The sequence below is a fragment of the Dermochelys coriacea genome, chromosome 2 (assembly GCF_009764565.3).
Source record: "Dermochelys coriacea isolate rDerCor1 chromosome 2, rDerCor1.pri.v4, whole genome shotgun sequence".
NCBI classification, from domain to species: Eukaryota; Metazoa; Chordata; order Testudines; family Dermochelyidae; genus Dermochelys; species Dermochelys coriacea.
The window spans coordinates 102,163,698-102,184,323 of NC_050069.1; the positions used below are offsets into that span (position 1 = coordinate 102,163,698).

Sequence of the window (20,626 nt, forward strand, 5' to 3'; positions counted from 1 at the left end):
AAAATCCAAGCAAGAAGAGCAGAGAGATTATAGAGGGAAATTTCTTTGTAAAAAACCAATATATTACTTCAGTAATTAATATTAATGAGTAACATTGTGAACTAGAATTCAGATTTTGGTTATATAATTTTAAAGTTTTGATGGTATTAATTTGCTTCTTAAAAGGAATATATTCACATCAAGAGGAAATAAGGGGATGTTTTTAATTACTACAGTTTTTCTGTCTGTAGTGGGTTTTGTTGGTTGGCTGGTTTTTAATTCAGTTACGTTTACAAAATGGCTAGAGCTTAATTCTTACATTCATTTACCGAAAGGTATTCTGCATGTAGGATACCATTTGGAATACCTATTGCATAAGGAACCACATTTTCAAAAGTGGACCCTATAGTTGTAAGTCTAAATTTGTGTGTAAAATGTTGCTGCTTATGTTTTTGTGTGCCAAAATATATGGATTTGCCTGTCCAAGCTCCATTTTACATACTGAAGTACCTTGTACAGGTCAATCAGTGTTTTTGTGCACACACTGTAGTGATAAGTTTGAGGCCACTTTGGAAATTTAGCCTGAATCATTCCAAGATCTTGATAATTTTCTCCAGATCAAGAGCACAGGTATCTCACATCAGGTATATTTGGTTACAGGATAAGGAAAAGGAGAGTGCTGCCACCATAGCATTATCTACAGAGCTGATGAGAGTAGGGACAGATGGAACAATTGTACTGGGGAGCCCCCAAAACCTCTGTAACATCTGTGTAAATAAAGTGAAATTGGAGAGGGGTGGGACCCAAGCAAAAATGATATACTGGGGCCCCAAATTTCTGTCAAGGGGCCAGCTCACTGCTACTATGTGGAATCACCTCTCTGGATGCTCCATGGACATGGAATTCCTATAGGGGTTTTTCCATGCTGGAAGGAGAGGGATAGGAGCTCTTGTTTGTGGCATTCTTCTCTCCATAGTCAGTGGATATCTCACTTATATTAATGCTATCAAAGCAACTTTAATTCAGGCTCTGTACCTCTCCTGAGTGGAATGTTTTGCATGGGTACTAATGTAGATAGCTACCAGGGGTAAAAAGAGCCAGAAAAGCAGCTTGTAGGGTCTGACCCCTCAGGACTAGGCTAGACTTCTCTGAATACTGTGGGTCTCAGTGGAGTTGGGAGACAGCACCCCCTCTCATCCTTTGAAAATCCTAAATCCTCTTCCCGTTGGGAGAGTATTAAGGAAACTCTGTTAGATTTCCCAAATGCAGTGTCCTGACTCTTCTAATGCCTTCTCCTTGGTATTTCTGTGGGTGGGTACAATTTCGGTCCAAATTAGTAAAGTGACTAATTTGTTTTTAAAGCTATTTTATAATTGCACAGGATCTGTCCAAGGTTAACGTTATTATTCCATCATGCCCTTCTCAGTGGGTCTTATGGGATGAAACTGCCTAGTATGCTAGTACTTACTGTGTAAAAATGCTACTGTGAAATGATAGATTGTTTTTATAGACAATGGGGTAAAATTTTAGCTGGAATAAAAATACTAGAAAATGAGCATTTACACACTTTTTACAAATAGTGAGCCTGCCAAATCTCTCTCTAATTGTTCCGGAGATTTGGAATGAAGAAATATCATTAAAGATGAACAATATGAGTTCTACTGCAATTTCTATAGTAATCCCCAGACTTATTTTCTTTATGTCATGAAAGTTTTAGAAACATAAACAGTACTGAATTGCCACTGGTACTGAATAATATGGCTTTTATTGTTGCCTGGGCTCTTCAATATATTCAAGAAAATAATTTAATTCATTTTATTAAACATAAGGTTACTAAAGAAAACCATGATCAAGTCAGTTAAAATTTCTCACTATCCTGAATTTATTAGTAAATTCAATATATTTTATTTAAGCAGAATCATATATACAGTATATTAACTTTTCCAGGCAATCTTTACTCAGCACAGAAAGGCCAGATGTATGGGAATTGTAAAAAATCAGGATATGCATAAAAACTGTTCAAGTGCATAAAGCAGCCCCATCTGGAAGACATCTAACAGAAATGAAGTTGTACAAAACCATTCCATTGATAATAAAGCTAATTTTTATGGGTCTGACAAGTATGTAATTATGTTCAGTGGTGCTTTTCAGATTTTATCACAGTCAATAAACCGCAGTGGTAATTTCATTCCCATTTGACATATTTACATGGAAACATTTGATTGGAGGAATTAGTAACCCTGAAAGCCTTGATAGATATGTTTTAATGATCTGTGACCTCCGCAGTCCCTCATCTGTTTATTGTTGCAACAGGCGAGAAGTCGTTCCTGTGTGACCTTTGTGGCTTTGCCGGCGGGACACGTCATGCCCTCACTAAGCATCGGCGGCAGCACACAGGTCGGTAAAGTTGTCTTTACCCTTTGGTATATTCTCTATAGCAAGGGAGTATCATTCAGACTGGGGAATAAAGCAAGTCAAATAGCACTTTACAGCACAAAATAATATATTGGTTCATTGTTTGCTTTCCCTTTTTCATTTTTGTAAAATCTCTACGCCCAGGCTGTATATCAAATGCTATTAGCTATGGGTTTGAGTAATCTTCATTTTAATTTTAAAGCAAGATAAAATTGTAAAGATCAGGTGTCTTTTTTTTTAAAATTAATGCTAAGTACAGTAACATTTTTTTTTAAAGGCCCAAATAGATTACACACTGCCTGAAGCTTTTGAAAGAATCTGCCTGAGGATCCCTGGGTGAAAATTAGAGATCATATTTAGATGAATCCATTATTTTGGACTGAGACATGGTTCAAAGCCAGTGTTGTTTCAGTTGCCCTTTTGCAGTTTTAAGATGATTTGTAATTAATAGATGCAACTTAAAGAGATACCACATGGCTTGCATGTAAAGCAGGATTTCTCTTTCAAACTGGTAAAGCTTTCATATCACCTGGTTATAAAAATTTAATATCAGATAAAATTAAATTGGGTCTCTGTTTCAGAAGACTTAAAAAAAAGGATAAGTTTTAAACGTTTATTAAAACATTTTACCTTAATTGTGCTTTTTAGTAGTTCCCTGTGTTTGATTATTTGAGTAGGTTTTGTTCAAACAGATGCAGAAGCATCACTGTTATATTTATATTAGTGACTCTCATGAGGATAATAAAATATCACCAAGAAGAATAGTATGTGTTTAAGTCACTATTGTCGAATGTACACTGGACAGAAATTGCTAACAAATGCATGGTTCTAATGGTTGCATTGTGAATTTTCCATGGATTTTGTATTGTGGGGATTTTGTATTATGGCATTGTGTAGAATAATCCGATTCAGGACGTTCGCCATCTTAGAGCAGAATTTCCCTGATAGCACTTACTCTGCTTTCCTGGGGATCCTGAAACCATATACTCACAGCCATGATGTCAGATTCAACCAAGTCTGGGTGGAAGGAAGTGCAGTGTTCACACAAGGGTGGGGTTTTCAGAGATTGACTGCCAACATCATGAAGTAAATTTGTTATAAAGATAAATGTACAAGGCCACGTTCTCTAGTCACAGCTATTCATTTTCACTGAAGTCAATGGAGTTGTCATTTCTGGGAATTAACTTCTGTGGTGACAAAAAATTTACATACGTGAGAGATACTCCCTCATTCATTTCCCACTTACTACAGGATGTTTATATATTTAAAGTAGTTAAGATGATGCATTTAGAAAATTTTACACTGTATTCTGTCAATGTGTCACTGTGTCAGTGCATCTAAATTTTAGCAGGAGCATAGTAACTGCTGTAGTTAAAGTCATGTGCTCCCAATTCTCAATTCCTAATAACTTTCTAAAATGTTCTCTGATTGGGCTGGAATTTACCAAGCCTGATCTCTTCTTGAACATTATATTATATAATAGTATAAGCAGAAACAATTCAGTAATTTTAGAAGAGGAAAGCTGGGGAAAAAACTGCATTACCATCCTTAACTTTGCCTCTTGTGTGAATGCAGATACTATTTCTCAAATAATGCAAGATAATAGCAACCATATTTTTGCAACCTTTTCTGTAGTTATGTAGTATCTTGCAGTATTGTGTAGTACTCTGCATTTATTGCACAGAGTTCATTAAATTCATTTATGTGAAATATGTAACAGCACTTCAGTAATAGAGCTAACATATAGACCACTTATAGACCAAGTATGCAGCTAAAGTTACCTTCACAGTTAGCTGCCTCATTTTCTTCATTATGCATTCTGCAAAATATGTAGTATCTGGGTGCTGATAAAATTATTGGTCAGAATAGAAAAGGTATTATATCAGGTGCCTAAGTTAATGAAGATATATTTGACCAGTATAATACTGAAAGTATTGTATATAAAAGCTTACAGAAAATATTTTACAAATTCTACACATATTTTTCCCGAGCTACAGAAAAAAGGTATGTCATTATATAATGTTTTTAGAGAAGTAAAATATGATCAAAAAATTAAAAACAGTGGATCAGATCCTCAGAGGTAAATTTGGGTAGCTCTATTGAAATCAATGGACAAAGTTTAAGTCAATGGAGCTGCATCAGTTTAAGCCAGCTAAGGGTCTGGTCCTATAGACTATTATATACACACAAAAGGAAGAGCTAACGCTGCACATGCAACATAAACTTTTTAATTTATTGAGCTTTGAGTACTTAACCATGCAACCATAACCTTCTCTTAAGTTATTTGTAATAGATTTATTACATCATGATGGCTAAACACATTAGCCAAACTTTCTTATCATAGATGCCTAAAGGTAGGCACCTGAATTTTTCTTTAGGGAACTGAATAAAAATATCCTGATTTTTCAGACATCTTGACCATTAGCAGTTTTCAGTGATTTCAGGGAGAGTTTTAGGTACGTAACTTCGCCGAAAATCAGGCCATTTGTATTAAGTGTCCTAATATATATTTAGATGCCTAAAGTTAGGTTGAAAATATTGGCCATTATAAACAGGTTTGGTCCCAGTGAAACACTTTTAATGCAATTTATTTGCTGGATGTTATCTGCCTTCCTCATGTCACCCTGGTGGAGACTTCCTTGCTATGATCTCAGGCATTTGAGGTTATAGATCATGAAGCTAGCATCCAGCAGGCATAAGTTTATATTTTATGTCAGGATTGGAGGCTCGTTATTACTTTGCTACTAACTTTATACTATACAGGACAGTATCTCAGAGACAGAAGGATCTATCTTTTGGGCATTTATCTGCCTCTGTGGCACAAACAATCGGAGATGATTCTTTAGCAGAAAAATTATCTGTGTCTTCTATTTGTTTCAAAGAAAATCGCACAATATGCCTTTTGTTGGTGTTCTTTTACTTATGCAGGTTCCGCAATATTCTTGTCCATTGCACGGCTTTATCTCAGTGCTTAGCCACATGCACCACTCTTTATATCTATATTTCCCTTGTGCATCCCTTGACACTGTTTTCTCTGCACAGAGAATGCCCAAGAAAATTACAATACGTTTTGAAAGGGATTGGAATCAAAAATGGTCTAAATGGCTTAAATAATTCCCTGCTATAATACAAACGGTCTCCGAGGGTGACACAAAACATCTCCCTATCCAAGATTTATTTTTATCACCTGTCAGAGACCCTTGATTCAAGGGCAAAGGAGCAAATCCTCACATGTAGTGGAGGTTTCTTGACCACTTTAATAAGCTTCCCTTTCTCCCAGCCTCCAGGCATAAGGTGTTTTAGTATCCAGAAGGAATGTTCAGAATATCTGACAGATAGCTGACACAGATACTGATACCTCTTGGACCTGAGAGCATCTTACCACTTAGCCCTTCATTCTCTTGCTTCTGATGCTTCTTATTCTGTTCCTCCTTTTGGGAACAGAATTGGGCCAGACCGTGCACTTACACTGAGAAACACCAGGCTCTGTAAATAGTTCCATTTTCTTCACGGGAATTATTTGCAGAGGAAAGGACTACTCAACTTGAGTATAGGATTCTGGCCCTTTGTCACTCAGAGGGCCAAAACATCTTCCTCAGAAGTCAGTTCGGCAAACAGAGGATGCTACCACAGAATTGTTTATATTTTTAAAATAAGAAAAGGGAATTAAAAAATATGTTCATGTTAAACAGGAAAGAAATATAATTAATCTCAAGAGGCAGTAAATGTATGCTTTCCACTTTCACTAGCATGGTGCATTGCCACACAGACCTGTTTGGCATAGATATGCTCAGTTGCACAGTACCACGCATGTCAGTACTGAGAGAGGGGAAAAATTCAACCCAGAAATAGTATCATTTTCTTACTAAAGAAGTCTGCAACCTGTGATTTGTTGGTTGACATCTCTATCCTATAGTAAAAAAAAAAAAAAAAAAAAAGTATCTAGTTAGTAAGTATACTGCTTCTCTGTCCAGTATGGTCTTTGAATGTAAAATGGACTATGGCTTTCACTGACCTTGACTTAATAAGGGGATGTCATGAGTCTCTCTGATGGTCCACCCAGAGCTTTTCCGGCAGTTCTACAGTGGATTAGCTTACAAAGTTCTATAATGTGCTTCATCGGCTACATAAAGACTAATGGCCTCATTTTTTGGAAGTGCTGAGCATCTTCACCTCTGGCTTAAGGCAATGAGAACTACCTGTGCTCATTACCTCTGAAGTTCAAGCCATAGTCTTTTCCATTGTAAAGAGACCTTATTAGAATGATGCCTCTGTCCTTGTTGAATACTTATTGGTACTTGTGGAACAAAGAAATACATTTTATGTGTTATCAGAAACTGGATGAAAAAGCCAAGTCAATGTCTTTAAACAGCTTTTGCTGGCTGTCACAAAGCAGGACACTGATTTAATGTGGTAAATAGAGCCCACCTCACTGGGTTGCAGTAATGTTTATGAAGAAATGTCAATGAGTTGGAGAGGAGGTTTCCATCCCACCAATTGCCATGAATTCCCCCTGAGCCAATGCTGTTTACTCACACTTTATGCAATTGAGAGAATCTGTCCTCAAGGGAGACATGAAAGTGATATTACAACTTTTAGTCATGACAGGTTTCAGAGTAGCAGCCGTGTTAGTCTGTATTCGCAAAAAGAAAAGGAGTACTTGTGGCACCTTAGAGACTAACAAATTTGTTAGTCTCTAAGGTGCCACAAGTACTCCTTTTCTTTTTACAACTTTTAGTGACAGCCTGCATATAAAATTAGTTTCCATTAGAGCTGTCAAACAATTAAAAATAAATCACAATTAATCGCAAGATATATAAAAAATAGTCATGATTAACTGCAGTTTTAATTACACGATTAAACAATAGAATACCAGTTTAAACTTCTTATAAATATTTTTGGATGTTTGTCTACATTTTCCAAATATATTGATTTCAATTACAGCACAGAATACGAAGTGTACTGTGCTCACTTTGTATTATTATTTTTATTACAAATATTTGCACTGTAAAAAGATAAACAAAAGAAATAGTATTTTTCAATTTACCTCATAAAAGTACTGTAGTGGAATCTATCATGATTGTGCAACTTACAAATGTAGATTTTTAATTTTTTTTTACATAACTGCATTCTAAAACAAAACAGTATAAAACTTTAGAGCTTACAAGTCAAAGCATGAAGGGGCATACAACTATTTAGCATATCTGGTATGTAAATACTTTGCAACACTTGCTACAATAGTGCCATGTGAATGCCTGTTCTTACTTTCAGGTGACATTGTAAAAAAGAAGTGGGCAGCGTTATCTCCCATAAATGTAAACAAACTTGTTTGTTTTAGGGATTGACTGAACAAGAAATAGGACTGAGTGGACTATTTTTTTAATCTAGCTAATTTGTTTTGTGTTAATTGCATGCATTAACTGTGATTAATTGACATATGCTACTTTTGTAATTTCAGTAAAGTACACCACCATAGTAGAGTAATTGGGGATGGTACCCTTATTGTTTATGACAGCTCCTGAACTTATTGCAATGCCTAAGCAGTTTGTGTTTTTGTTCAAATGTTTTCATGAATTTTTGAAGATGGTGACTTACACTTTTCACATAGATCACTGTTTGTATGATCAGTTCCATTCACTCATTTCAATCTTGTACTTCTCAAGACATTTATAGGTCAATGTAATAAAGAAAGAAAATTTAATAATGTATGTATTTTTATCCAGTTGAGTGACTCATTTTATGTTTCTATTTCTCATGTGAACTGCTCTTTGACTTTAATGTGCAGTTACATTACTTGGCATTGAATTAAATGTATAATGTATCCTCTTCCCACACCCAAGCTAAAAAAAAAAGTGGAATTCTATGTAAGGTATAGCACAGTAAGTATTGTGCTGTTTCATTAAATGGTTATTTTTCCTTTCTATTTAAGTCATTAGGAAAGTGTGAAACTTAATTACAGCAGACTTTCAGTGATAGATAAGGGTTGGAAGTGTTAAGGTGTCTTAAACTTTCTCATACTGTGGACCATATTTTACAAGAAGGATTGTCTCATGTCCTTTTTCCTCTCTCATTCATGAACACACAGACCGTACATCCCCATCACAGTTTGCAGTCAAATAATAGCTCTGTAGCAAATATTGCAATTTCTCTTATGGAAAAATGTATTAGGAAAGTATGTATGAAATTTGTGGATGTCTTTTATACAATAAGGGATGATTCTTGTTTTCTCAGTTCTTTGTATGTAACAGTGACCATCTACTAGTGGCAAATAGGCTGTCTCTGTTTCAAGCTGTTTTTGCAGGCCTTTGAACTCCTCTTCACAGTGAAAAGCCTGATCAATTGTAGAAGCGGCTGGAAATCAGGAACATGACTAGCAGACCATAGTTTGGGTTGTCCACTTGTTTCAAACATGATAATTTGATAAACAGAACTTTAAAATATATGGTATGTAGTAATTGTTTAGGGCTCTGTTTGCACACGGAGCCCTAAATAATACGATAGGGATGAGACCTTTTCCATCCTGTTAACACTGTGTGTTTGGTTAAACGCATTTCCATAATAGCATTTTAAAAGTTTTAAAGTTCATTCACATCAAAGCTGGATCAGCAACAGCAGATTCCCATAACCATAAGTACTGTGTGTAGTCTGTAAACAAAAAATAATTTAAGCATTCTTAATCAAGAATCATGCCCTTACTATTTATTATTATTGTATTATTTTAGTAATGATTAAAATCATTTATATATTGTCATAAATTTACAATACAGTTTGAGTGCAGAAAGGTATGCTCTGCATTCCAAAGACCTTATGGTCAAAAGACACACTGTATGAAGAACAGCTTGTATTTAGGAAAAGGAGCATTTGAATGTTATTTGTGAACAGAAGATGATAGGACAGAAGATACCTAGAGGATAAGAAGAAGGGGACTATTTTAGATGTAAACTGAGAGTGGGAGAAAGACATGGAGCAGACGAGGAAGGGTTAGGAAGAGTGTAAGGAATGGGAGGAGGAAATAAAAGCTGAGATTTAGGTGGGACAAGATCACATATAGAGACTTTCAGAGTAGCAGCCGTGTTAGTCTGTATTCGCAAAAAGAAAAGGAGTACTTGTGGCACCTTAGAGACTAACAAATTTATTAGAGCATAAGCTTTCGTGAGCTACAGCTCACTTATAGAGACTTGAAGATGAAGCCAATCAAGAAGCATAAGGAAAACTGGTCAGAATTGCAGGATAGGAAGAGAACTTTGAATAGAGTGAAATGAGGAGAGCTGAGCAGTGTGGAAAATCAGAGAGAAGGTTATTATAGGTGAGGTTGGTTGCACTGCCTATTAGTAAGGTTGCCTGACACTTCGCTTTATAAGACCCTGTTTTCAGTTGCTTATAAATTTGCCAAACTTTAATCATTTAGGCTGAAGTTTTCCAAGCTGAGTGGCTTAAATACTCAATTCAGAAGTAGTTTGGACTCTGGCTACCTGAAAAACTCATCTCTTTTCCTGTGTGACACATTGACACTTGTGATTAGACAAAGTACTGGAGATTACAGGCTAACAGAGGGCTAACAGAGATGTGTCCTTTTGACTTTCTTCCTTGATTTGATGGACTCTGTGTTTGATCATCTTTCAGGCTTTCCTGGACAATCATCTCATTTCTCAGGCTTTTCTGGAGCTTGTAGTTACTAAAGCTAGAGGTGAGGGAGAGGAGAGTAGTTTCTTTGCATGGGCTGGGAAGCTTTCGAAGTATTTTGACCTGTTCAGTCTCCAAATATGTAGCCAAAACAAAAAATTTCCCAAATTTCCCCTCACTATTTTTAAGCTAAAATTCTGTAAAACTTTCTAGTTGTCCTAGTAATGACAAAAATGGTAAACTTTTTCTAAGGTTTAAGGGGCAAACTTCATATCATCAAAATTCCCTCTTGCCCCAACAGTCTGAACAGCAGTATTTCTGATACAAAGTGATAAACCCATCCTCCATTTTAACTGTACCTGTAGCAGAGTGCTGGGTACTCCCTGTTGCACATGGTTCTGCAACAAATTGGAAACTGAGGCTGCCAGAGCTGTATAAGGATTATAACTGAAAACTCTGGTTGTGACTTCCATGAATTTCAGGGGGTTGCTTAAATTTGCCATAAAATTCAGTGCTGCCTGTAGCTGGGCATGCCTTTGCTCCTGTCTTCTTGCCACAGACTCCAATAGTTGTGCATTCACAGAGCCATTTATTTGAGTTCCCTTCACCATCGCCACTACAGTACCTGTGCAAGAGTCTATTTACAACATCCCCTGTGCTTCCGTCCCCCTTCTCAAAACCTGACAGGAGCAGAGGTCTCTCTTCACTGCGGCCTCTGTGAGACTGGGCTCAGCAAGCCTGCTCCTCTTTCTCCTCTGGCACTTCCTTCCTTTGTTTCTTTGTCCGTCTGGACTGATTGGCCAGGCCAATTATCTAATTACCTCAGTTGGCTTTCTTCAGGGGAACTAACTGGTGTCTGAGGCTATGTCTATACTACGAAATTAGGTCAAATTTATAGAAGTCGGTTTTGTAGAAAGCATTTTTATACAGTCAATTGTGTATGTCCCCACACAAATGCTCTCAGTGCATTTAGTCGGCAGAGTGCATCCACAATACCGAGGCAACCGTCGACTTCCGGAAAGTCACACTGTGGGTAGCTATCCCACAGTTCCCACAGTCTCCATCATCCATTTGAATTCTGGGTAGAAATCCCAATGCCTGCTGGGGCAAAAACATTGTCACAGCTGGTTCTGGGTACCTATCATCAGGCACCCCCTTTCCTCCCTCTCTCCATGAAAGCAACAGCAGACAATTGTTTCGCACCTCTTTTCCTGATACATGGGTTACCCATGCAGACGCCATACCATGGCAAGCATGGAGACCGCTCAGCTCATGGTCACCATATGTCTCCTGGGTGCTGGCAGACGTTGTACTACATTGCTATAAAGCAGCAGCTCATTGCCTTTTGGCAGCAGACAGTGCAGTATGACTGCTAGCCATCGTCGCCGTATTCCAGGGTGCTCTTTTAGCCAACCTCAGTGATGTCGGTCAGGGGCGCCTGGGCAAACATGGGAGTGACTCAGCCAGGTCATTTCCCTTTTAAGTTTCGTCTCAGGGCGATTCAGTCCTGCCGGCAGTCCTACTGCACCGTCTACTAATGAGCAGCCAGGAGACGACGATGGCCAGCAGTCATACTGCACCGTCTGCTGCCAGCAAGATGTATAAAGATAGATGAAGTGGATCAAAACAAGAAATAGACCAGATTTGTTTTGTAATCATTTTCTCTTCTCTTCCTCCCTTCTTCCGTGAAATCAACAGCCTACTAAATCCAGGGTTTTGAGTTCTGTCCTTGAGGGGGCCATTCTGTTTCTCCTTGATACCACCCCCTTTGTTGATTTTAATTTCCTGTAGGCCAACCCTGTAAGCCATGTTGTCAGTTGCCCCTCCCTCCGTCAAAGCAACGGCAGACAATCGTTTCGCGCCTTTTTTCAGCGCAGACACTACAGCACTGGGAACATGGAGCCCGCTCAGATCACCGCAGCAATTATGAGCACTATAAACACCGTGCGCATTATCCAGCAAGATATGCAGAACCATAACCTGCACGAAAAGCGAAACCAGGCGAGGAGGAGGTGACTGCAGCATGGTGACGAGAGTGATGAGGACATGGACATAGACTTCTCACAAAGTACGGGCCCCTGCAATGTGCACTTCATGGTGTCAATTGGGCAGGTTCATGGCGTTGAATGCCAATTCTGGGCCTGGGAAACGAGCACAGAGTGGTGGGACTGCATAGTGTTGCAGGTCTGGGACGATTCCCAGTGGCTGCGAAACTTTCACATATATAAGGGCACTTCCATGGAACTTTGTGACTTGCTTCCCCCTGCCCTGAAGCACAAGAATACTAAGATGAGAGCAGCCCCCACAGTTGAGAAGCGAGTGACAATCGCCCTGTGGAAGCTTGCAACGCTAGATGGCTACTGGTTAGTCAGGAATCAATTTGAAGTGGACAAATCTACTGTGGGGGCTGCTGTGATGCAAGTAGCCAATGCTATCACTGAGCTGCTGATATCAAGGATAGTGACTCTGGGAAATGTGCAGGTCATAGTGGATGGCTTTGCTGCAATGGGATTCCCTAACTGTGGTGGGGCGATAGATGGAACCCGTATCCCTATTTTGGCACCGGAGCACCAAGGCAGTGAGTACATAAACCACAAGGGGTACTTTTCAATGGTGCTGCAAACACTGGTGGATCACAAGGGATGTTTTACCAACATCAATAAGGGATGGCCGGGAAAGGTACATGATGCTCGCATCTTCAGGAACTCTGGTCTGTTTCAACAGCTGCATCAAGGACTTACTTTCCAGATCAGAAAATAACCATTGGGGATGTTGAAATGCCTATAGTTATCTTGGGGACCCAGCCTACCCCTTAATGCCATGACTTATGAAACCATACACATACCCTCAACAGTAGTCAGGAGCTGTTCAACTATAGGTTGAGCAAGTGGAGAATGGTGATAGAGTGTGCATTTGGGCATTTAAAAGTGCACTGGTGCAGTTTACTGACTCAGTTAGACCTCAGTGAAACCAATATTCCCATTGTTATTACTGATTGCTGTGCACTCCACAATATCTGTGAGAGTAAGAGGGAGACGTTTGTGGCAGGGTGGGAGGTTGAGGCAAATCGCCTGGCCGCTGATTACGTGCAGCCAGACACCGGGGCAGTTAGAAGAGTACAGGAGGGCACAATGCACATCAGAGAAGCTTTGAAAACCAGTTTCAGGAATGGCCAGGCTATGGTGCGAAAGTTCTTTTCATTTCTCCTTGATGGAACATGTCCCCCCCACCCCGGTTTCACTCTACTTTCCTGTAAGGTAAGCACCCTCCCTTCCCCCCTTCGATCACTGCTTGCAGAGGCAATAAAGTCATTATTGCTTCACATTTATGCATTCTTTATTTATTCATCGCACAAATAGGGGGATAACTGCAAAGGTAGCCCAGGAGTGGTGGTGGAGGAGAGAAGGGTAAGGCCACACGGCACTTTAAAACTTATTGAATGCCAGCCTTCTGTTGCTTGGGCAATCCTCTGGGGTGGAGTGGCTGGGTGGCCAGAGGCTCACCCACCGCGTTCTTGGGCATCTGGGTAAGGAGGCTATGGAACTTGGGGAGGAGGGCGGTTGATTACACAGGAGCTGTAACTGCGGTCTGTGCTCCTGCTGCCTTTTCTGCAGCTCAACCATATGCTGGAGCATATGAGTTTGATCCTTCAGCAGCCTGAGCACTGACTCCTGCCTTCTTTCAGCAAGCTGATGCCACCTATCATCTTCAGCCCGCCACCTCTCCTTGCAGTCATATTGTGCTTTCCTGCACTCTTAGATTGTCTGCCTCCACATATTTTGCTGTGCTCTGTCAGTGTGGGAGGACAGCATTAGGTCAGAGAACATTTCATCACGAGTCCATTTTTTTCACCTTCTAATCTTCGCTAGCCTCTGGGAAGGAGAAACATGCAGCTGGTGGAGGGAAAAAAAGGGAGAGTGGTAGTTAAAAAGATACATTTTACAAAACAATGGGTACACTCTTTCATGGTAAACCTTGTTGTTAACATTACATAGCACGTGCTTTCATTACAAGGTTGCATTTTGCCTCTTGAGGGTATGCCAGTTTGGTGTGAGCGATCACTCACGCAGGACTGGGCAGAAGAATTCGGCTTGCAGGCAGCCATGGTAAGCCAGAGTCTTTTGGCTTCTTTAACCTTCATAACATGTGGGAATGGTTTCAAACAGCAGCACCCTCATCTCCCATATGAAGTAGTCGTTGGGTTGGCCATTAAAAATGGGGTGGCAATTTAAAAGGAGGGGCTGCGGTTTCCGGGTTCACATGCAGCAGAAACCCAACTAACCCCCCCCCCAAACACCCCAATTCTCTGGGATGATGGATTCACCCCTCCCTACACCGAGTGGCTAACAGCAAGGAAGATTTCTGTTCAGCCATAGGCAAAGAGCCCAGCAGGAACAGGTACCTCTGAATGTCCACTTACTAAAACCACCCTATTTCAAAGAGGTGACCATGAATGATATCACTCTCCTGAGGATAATACAGAGAGATAAAGAACAGATGCTGTTTGAATGCCAGCAAACACCGGGACCATATGCTGCAATGCTTTGCTATGTGGTACTGGCCTGGCGTGGTAACCTGTCCTACCATGGAGGACGGAATAGGGCTGTCCCCCCCCCACCGAAACCTTTTGCAAAGGCTTTGGGAGTACATCCAGGAGAGCTTTATGGAGATGTCCTTGGAGGATTTCCGCTCCATCCCCAGACACGTTAACAGACTTTTCCAGTAGCTGTACTGGCCGCAAATGCCAGAGCAAATTAGTCATTAACACTCTTGCTTTTAAACCATATATAATATTTACAAAGATACACTCACCAGAGGTCCCTTCTCTGCCTCCAGGGTTCGGGATCCCACCTTGGGTAGGTTCAGGGGGTACTGGGTCCAGGTCCAGGGTGATAACAGATCCTGGCCGTTGGGGAAACCGGTTTCTCCGCTTCCTTGCTGTGAGCTATCTACAATCTCCTCCTCATCATCATCATCTTCCTCACCCCCCAAACCCACTTCCATGTTGCCTCCCACTCCTTGGACTGAGTCAAAGCACAGGGTTGGGGTAGTGGTAGCTGCACTCCTTAGAATGGCGTGCAGCTCATCATAGAAGCGGCATGTCTGGACCGGAGTGGCCGTTTGCCTCTCTGTTTTTTTGGTAGGCATGCCTGAGCTCCTTAATTTTCACACGGCACTGCTGCGGTCCTTGTTATAGCCTCTGTCCTTCATGCCATTGGAGATTTTTTCAAATATTTTGGCATTTTGTCTTTTCAAATGGAGTTCTGCCAGCACGGATTCATCTCCCCATACAGCAATCAGATCCCGTACCTCCTGTTTGGTCTATGCTGGAGCTCTTTGGCGATTCTGGGACTGCATGGTCTCCTGTGATGATGAGCTCTGCATGGTGACCTGTGCAGGTGAGCTTGCCAAGCTGGTCAAACAGGAAATGAGATTCAAAAGTTCACGGGCCTTTTCCTGTATACCTGGCCAGTGCATCTGAATTGAGAGCACTGTCCAGAGCGGTCACAACTGAGCACTCTGGGATAGCTCCCGGAGGCCAATACTGTCGAATTGCATTCACAGTACCCCAAATTCGATCCGGCAAGGCCGATTTCAGCGCTAATCCCCTCGTCGTGGGTTGAGTAAAAAAATCGATTTTAAGAGCCCTTTAAGTCAAAAAAAAGGGCTTTGTCGTGTGGATGGGTGCAGGGTTAAATCGAGATAACTCTGCTAAATTCGACCTAAACTCGTAGTTTAGACCAGGCCTGAGTGGTCAGAATGCAGACTTACCTGTTCATTCCCTTCCTTCCGAGGGCTCAAATATGACCAGCAGCTATATTATCTCTATCCAAGGGGAAAAAGAAAAGGAGTACTTGTGGCACCTTAGAGACTAACAAATTTATTAGAGCATAAGCTTTCGTGAGCTACAGCTCACTTCATCGGATGTGAGCTGTAGCTCACGAAAGCTTATGCTCTAATAAATTTGTTAGTCTCTAAGGTGCCACAAGTACTCCTTTTCTTTTTGCGAATACAGACTAACACGGCTGCTACTCTGAAATCTATCCAAGGGGTTTTCCTTGAGACCTCTACAAGATGCTGGTTTTCTACCTGGACTCCCTCCAGACCTGGAAGCTGGTTTCTGCGACCAGGTTTGTGGCAGCTGTCAAGGGGGCAGATCTCCTCATGGAGCCCGTGCTATACAACTCCCAGCTTGGTGTGCAGAGTCCCTCATGGTGCACTAGAAATTGAACCTGGCAGGCATCACCAGAATCGGAGACCTCCTGGACTAAAGCCAGAGGGAGTGGGTGGATCACCTGGTGCTCGGCCAGTGCATGAGACTCACCACCCTTCCTACTTCCCAGCGTGTATTCCAGGAGGTGCAGGCAGCCTTTTCGTCACCTCTCAGGCTTTCCTTGAGTGAGTCCTGTGGGAGGGTACTCCCCGCTCACCCCTGGCCATCTGAACCTTGTTATTGGGCCCCGTGAGCCACCCCAGGCCCTTCCTTCTGCAACCAGAACTGACTGTGCAAACTGCAGCCTGTTCATTTCCGAACCACACCCAGGACACACTTATGCAAGTTTGTGCTCCATACCTTTCACTTCCTCACCCTCGTATCCTGTTCCGACACAAAGTGGCGGGCTCTCCTACCATCTGTGGACAGTAAGGAACCCCGGTGGGCCTGTATTCCACATTTGCTCCCTGGCCTGCTACGGATATTAGTTGGTGGTTCCTTTATGCAGCCGTGAGCACGGGCATGTACCTGCACGGTTCACCCCCTTCCCCAATACCTGCCCCTTCTGTGCCATGAGACAGACCCTGGCGAACATTTATCTTGAGTATTCCAGGTTGCATCTCCTTTTCCAGCTCCTCCAGAACCTTGTCCTCAGGGTCTGGCTGCACTTTCCCCCCCCCCTTCATCTCCTGATATCCATGGCCCCACAAAGTTACAAGAGCCCCTCGTCAACCTCCTCCTGGCACTAGCTAAAGTGTCCATGTGTAAAACCAGGAGGAGATGGATGGATGGGGAGGTGCTCTACAACTGTGGGACCATTTCTGTTCCTTCTTATGATCATGCATCCAGGCAGAGTTCCTCTAGGCTGCGTCCACTGGCTCCCTTCACAGCTTTGAGGAGCAGTGGCACAGTCCGGGGTTGTCTGCTTGGTGTATCCTTCCAGTTCCTTGTTTGTGGCCCTCTGACCTCGCTCCTGTTCCTGGTTTTGTTTTGTTTTTTTGTATTAGTTGTCCCCTGAAATTATTTGAGCCCTGGGTTTAGTCACTCTTCCCCTGAGTCTGCTTGCGCCTGCCCACCCCGCAGGAACTCAAAAAATAGGTGTTCATTCCCTGTATTCTGCCACAGCAAACAGGGAATTGTGCTGCAAAGTTTAGAGCTGTTGCGGAGGCATGAAGGACAGATTTTAAATGAAGTAAGCAGTATGGAAATAGTGGAAACTGACCTGGAGATGTGTGAGAATGAGCATAGGCACTTGAGGGGAGCACAGATTGGGAGTGGGAATATTAGATATCAGGAGGAGAGGGGAAACAGTTGTGGGGAGAGGGATGAGGATGGGACCAAGCAGTTAGGAGGGGAAGTGATTGTAGAAGAAGCAGAAGCAATTGGACCAAGCATGGGGGGAATGGTTGGGAGGTAGCAGCAGTACGTACTTCTTCCTTGGCCGTGGCTGTGGAAAAAGTAATTTGGGCTCCTTTTTACCTCCTTATCACTTTAGCCTGGGATGTTCTGGTTTTGGTGGACACAAGCTTATCTATCAAGTGAACCGAAAAGTTTTCTTATTGACTTGGTTTCATACATAAATATTTTTCCCCTTGGAGGTGCAGCCTCTAAGAGCTATTGAGAATGTTAGGCAGTCAGTTTTCCCTAGTTCATTTGGCCTTTTGTTTTGTGTTGGTGTGATGTATTTTTTGTCAAGTGAAATTTACACATACTCTACCTGACAGGAACACTTAGCCACAAGGATTTCCTAAGGAGAAACTTCCTCATGCGGTGGTGAGGATTATTCATTTTTCTTTTGGTCATGATGGAATTTCCAAGCTCTACTAGCTACAGTGGAATCTCACTGATCTGTCAGCCTCACTGGCTCTGCCTTAGCATAGCAGCAGAACTTTCCTGAGATGTGTTGAAGTGGACCTCAAACCAGAAAATCATTTTCTGTGCAGATTTGCTGGTTTCCAATTTACAAAGGTGCAGTTTAATAAGGTTCAAATGTATATTAAATGAAAACTGCTAAAAGGAAGGAAGACCCTTCTCTATCATTCTTGTAGCTTTCAGAGTAGCAGCCGTGTTAGTCTGTATTCGCAAAAAGAAAAGGAGTACTTGTGGCACCTTAGAGACTAACAAATTTATTAGAGCATAAGCTTTCGTGAGCTACAGCTCACTTCATCGCATCCGATGAAGTGAGCTGTAGCTCACGAAAGCTTATGCTCTAATAAATTTGTTAGTCTCTAAGGTGCCACAAGTACTCCTTTTCTTTATTTTTGTAGCTGTGTTACTTAGGCTTCAGAAATATTACTATCTTCTTTAATTCTCAAAGAGAAAACAAACCAGGAGTTGGCACAGGAATTTTCAGTTCAAGAATAGGTTGTTGAAATAGTGCTAAGTATCCCAGAGAGTTTAATTGGAAAAGAAGCCACTGTCAGTCAAACGGTTGGAAGAATCACTTTCTTCAGAGAAGAAGAGATTGGGTATCTGACAGGAAAGTCTCGTTTGGAGCAGGAAAGGCATATTTGCCAGCCGTCCCAATTTGTCCAGCACAATTCTGGATTTCCCTCACCCCCTGGCCAGGGAATAGGAGCTGAAAAATAGTAGCTGAAATTCTCTCCAAGAGCTACTAGAAGCAATTGTTCCAAATCTTGAAGCTACCTCTCCTTTGCCTACTTCTCCCCAGTCCCCATGCAGGTTTCTCATCTTCTTTCTCTAGAGTGGTCTTTCAGAGCCTAAGAAGCCTACAGTCGGGGTTTCTCCTGATTTGGCTAGTTAGAAATATGAGGATTAATCCTAGCTTTCATTTGGGAAATATTATTTGGGGCTGGTATCACCGTCTGTTATTAATTTTGTCTAACACTTCCCATTTTAAGACCCTGTTTTCAGTTGCTTATAACTTTGCCTAACCTCAACTGTTTGGGTTGAAATTTTCCATGCCAGGTGTCTGCCTCAGGCTAGTTTTTTAAGATTGAAGCCAAAACAGTTTAGTTGTTTCTGAGAAAGAGGCTAGGAAAAAAATATGTTGCTTTGCCCACATTAAAAAAAATTCTGGCATCCTGTACTTTGAAAATGTTTTGCACTCCCTGCTTTGGAGCAGTCACTTGATATTTGGCAGGAGGTAGCCTTTATGTTAGGGGATGTTCCTGTCGCTGTCCCAATAAAAATCTGATCAAATTTGGCCAAGTTATAAACCTTAGAAAAAAAAATGCCATTTGCACATGCTCAGTAGAGACTTCTTAGATTTTAGTAATGAAATTCACCAAAGATTCCATCCACACTGGGCATGCTCCAGCCTGGAGCTGAGCAGGGACTTTCTCTGCAATTGAAGGCCTGGGCTGCTGCAGGCTGTGCCAGGTACAGTTGGAACTGAGAGCAGGGAGCCTGTTTCCTCTGTGCTCTTAGTGACTCTCCACACCCCCACCCCCTACTGGGCCCAGGAGTAGCAAGGGAGAAGCTACTTGATATGAATTCAGAAAGGACGAGATCTGGATCTGCTGGATGTGGCTAAGCTGGCAACCAGGGAGTAGGACTGAGACAAGGAGCCTTCTGGGGGAGATTGGGATTGCAGGCTGGTGGTGTGGGAAGAAGGAAACTGGGTCTGGGAGGTGGGGTAAGAGGGAGACTGCAGCTGGCTTGGAAACAGTTTGGGTCCGAGTACCTGTGGGGTGGAGGGAAAGAGGTGAGGGAGGATGGGAGACATATCTGAAGAGGAGTGTTGGTGTAGGAGGGGAATTGGAAGAAGCAGGGAATAGAGACTGGGATATGGAGCCGGTAGGAGAGGGGACTTTGTCTGGATGGGAAGCCTGGGGTGGGGGAGAGATTGGAACTAGGAGCCTGTAGGGACAGGCAATGTGGGGGGAGGGCAATTGGAGGTAGGGAGAGGGGAAACACATTGGCTGGGACTGGCTGGGCAAAGCGGAGCGGGATGGGGGGAGAAAGAGAGAGACTGGGAGTCTGGGTGGAAATTGGGACCAGGACAGTGAGTCTGGGTGGGAGATACTAAAGCTAGGGCAAGGGCTAGGATGGTGCAAGAGACTGCCTGGTGGAAAGTGAAACTGACAAAAGCTTTCCAGGAGAGCTGGTGGGGCTGAGTGCCATGACTCTGCCTCAGTAGCTTCCAGCCTACTCCCCCAGCTGCAGGGCCGGAGATACTGGGCATCCCTATTCTCTGTCACTGGCACCCCAGAGGTGGGGATGCTGAGCACCTAGGCTCTCTGCCTCTCCAGCCAGGCTGGAAGTCTCCTGTCTTTTTCACTTGCTGCCTGAAATTGACCAGCACCTTCTGGCAGGGCAGCCAGTAAGCTGAAAAACTCTGTTTTGATTCTCCCAAAACAATTTTTTCTCCAAAACCCCCATTCTGCTAAAGAAATTTTTTTTTTTGCCATTTTATCCTATTGTTACAAAAAC

At 42.1% G+C, this 20,626-nt stretch overlaps 1 protein-coding gene across 11 annotated transcripts in view; it reads left to right on the plus strand.

The window, feature by feature from the left end:
* The window catches only part of ZNF407 (zinc finger protein 407), a 471,531-nt gene that overhangs the window by 277,744 nt on the left and 173,161 nt on the right, over positions 1 to 20,626 (plus strand). For all 11 annotated transcript variants that reach the window (XR_006278950.1, XM_038392353.2, XM_043508194.1 and 8 more), the window contains exon 6: positions 2,293 to 2,376. Coding sequence is in view for 10 of the 11 variants with exons in the window: in XM_038392353.2 (XP_038248281.1) it covers positions 2,293 to 2,376 (84 nt within the window). In the remaining variant the exon portion in view is untranslated. The remainder of the gene's footprint in view (positions 1 to 2,292; positions 2,377 to 20,626) is intronic.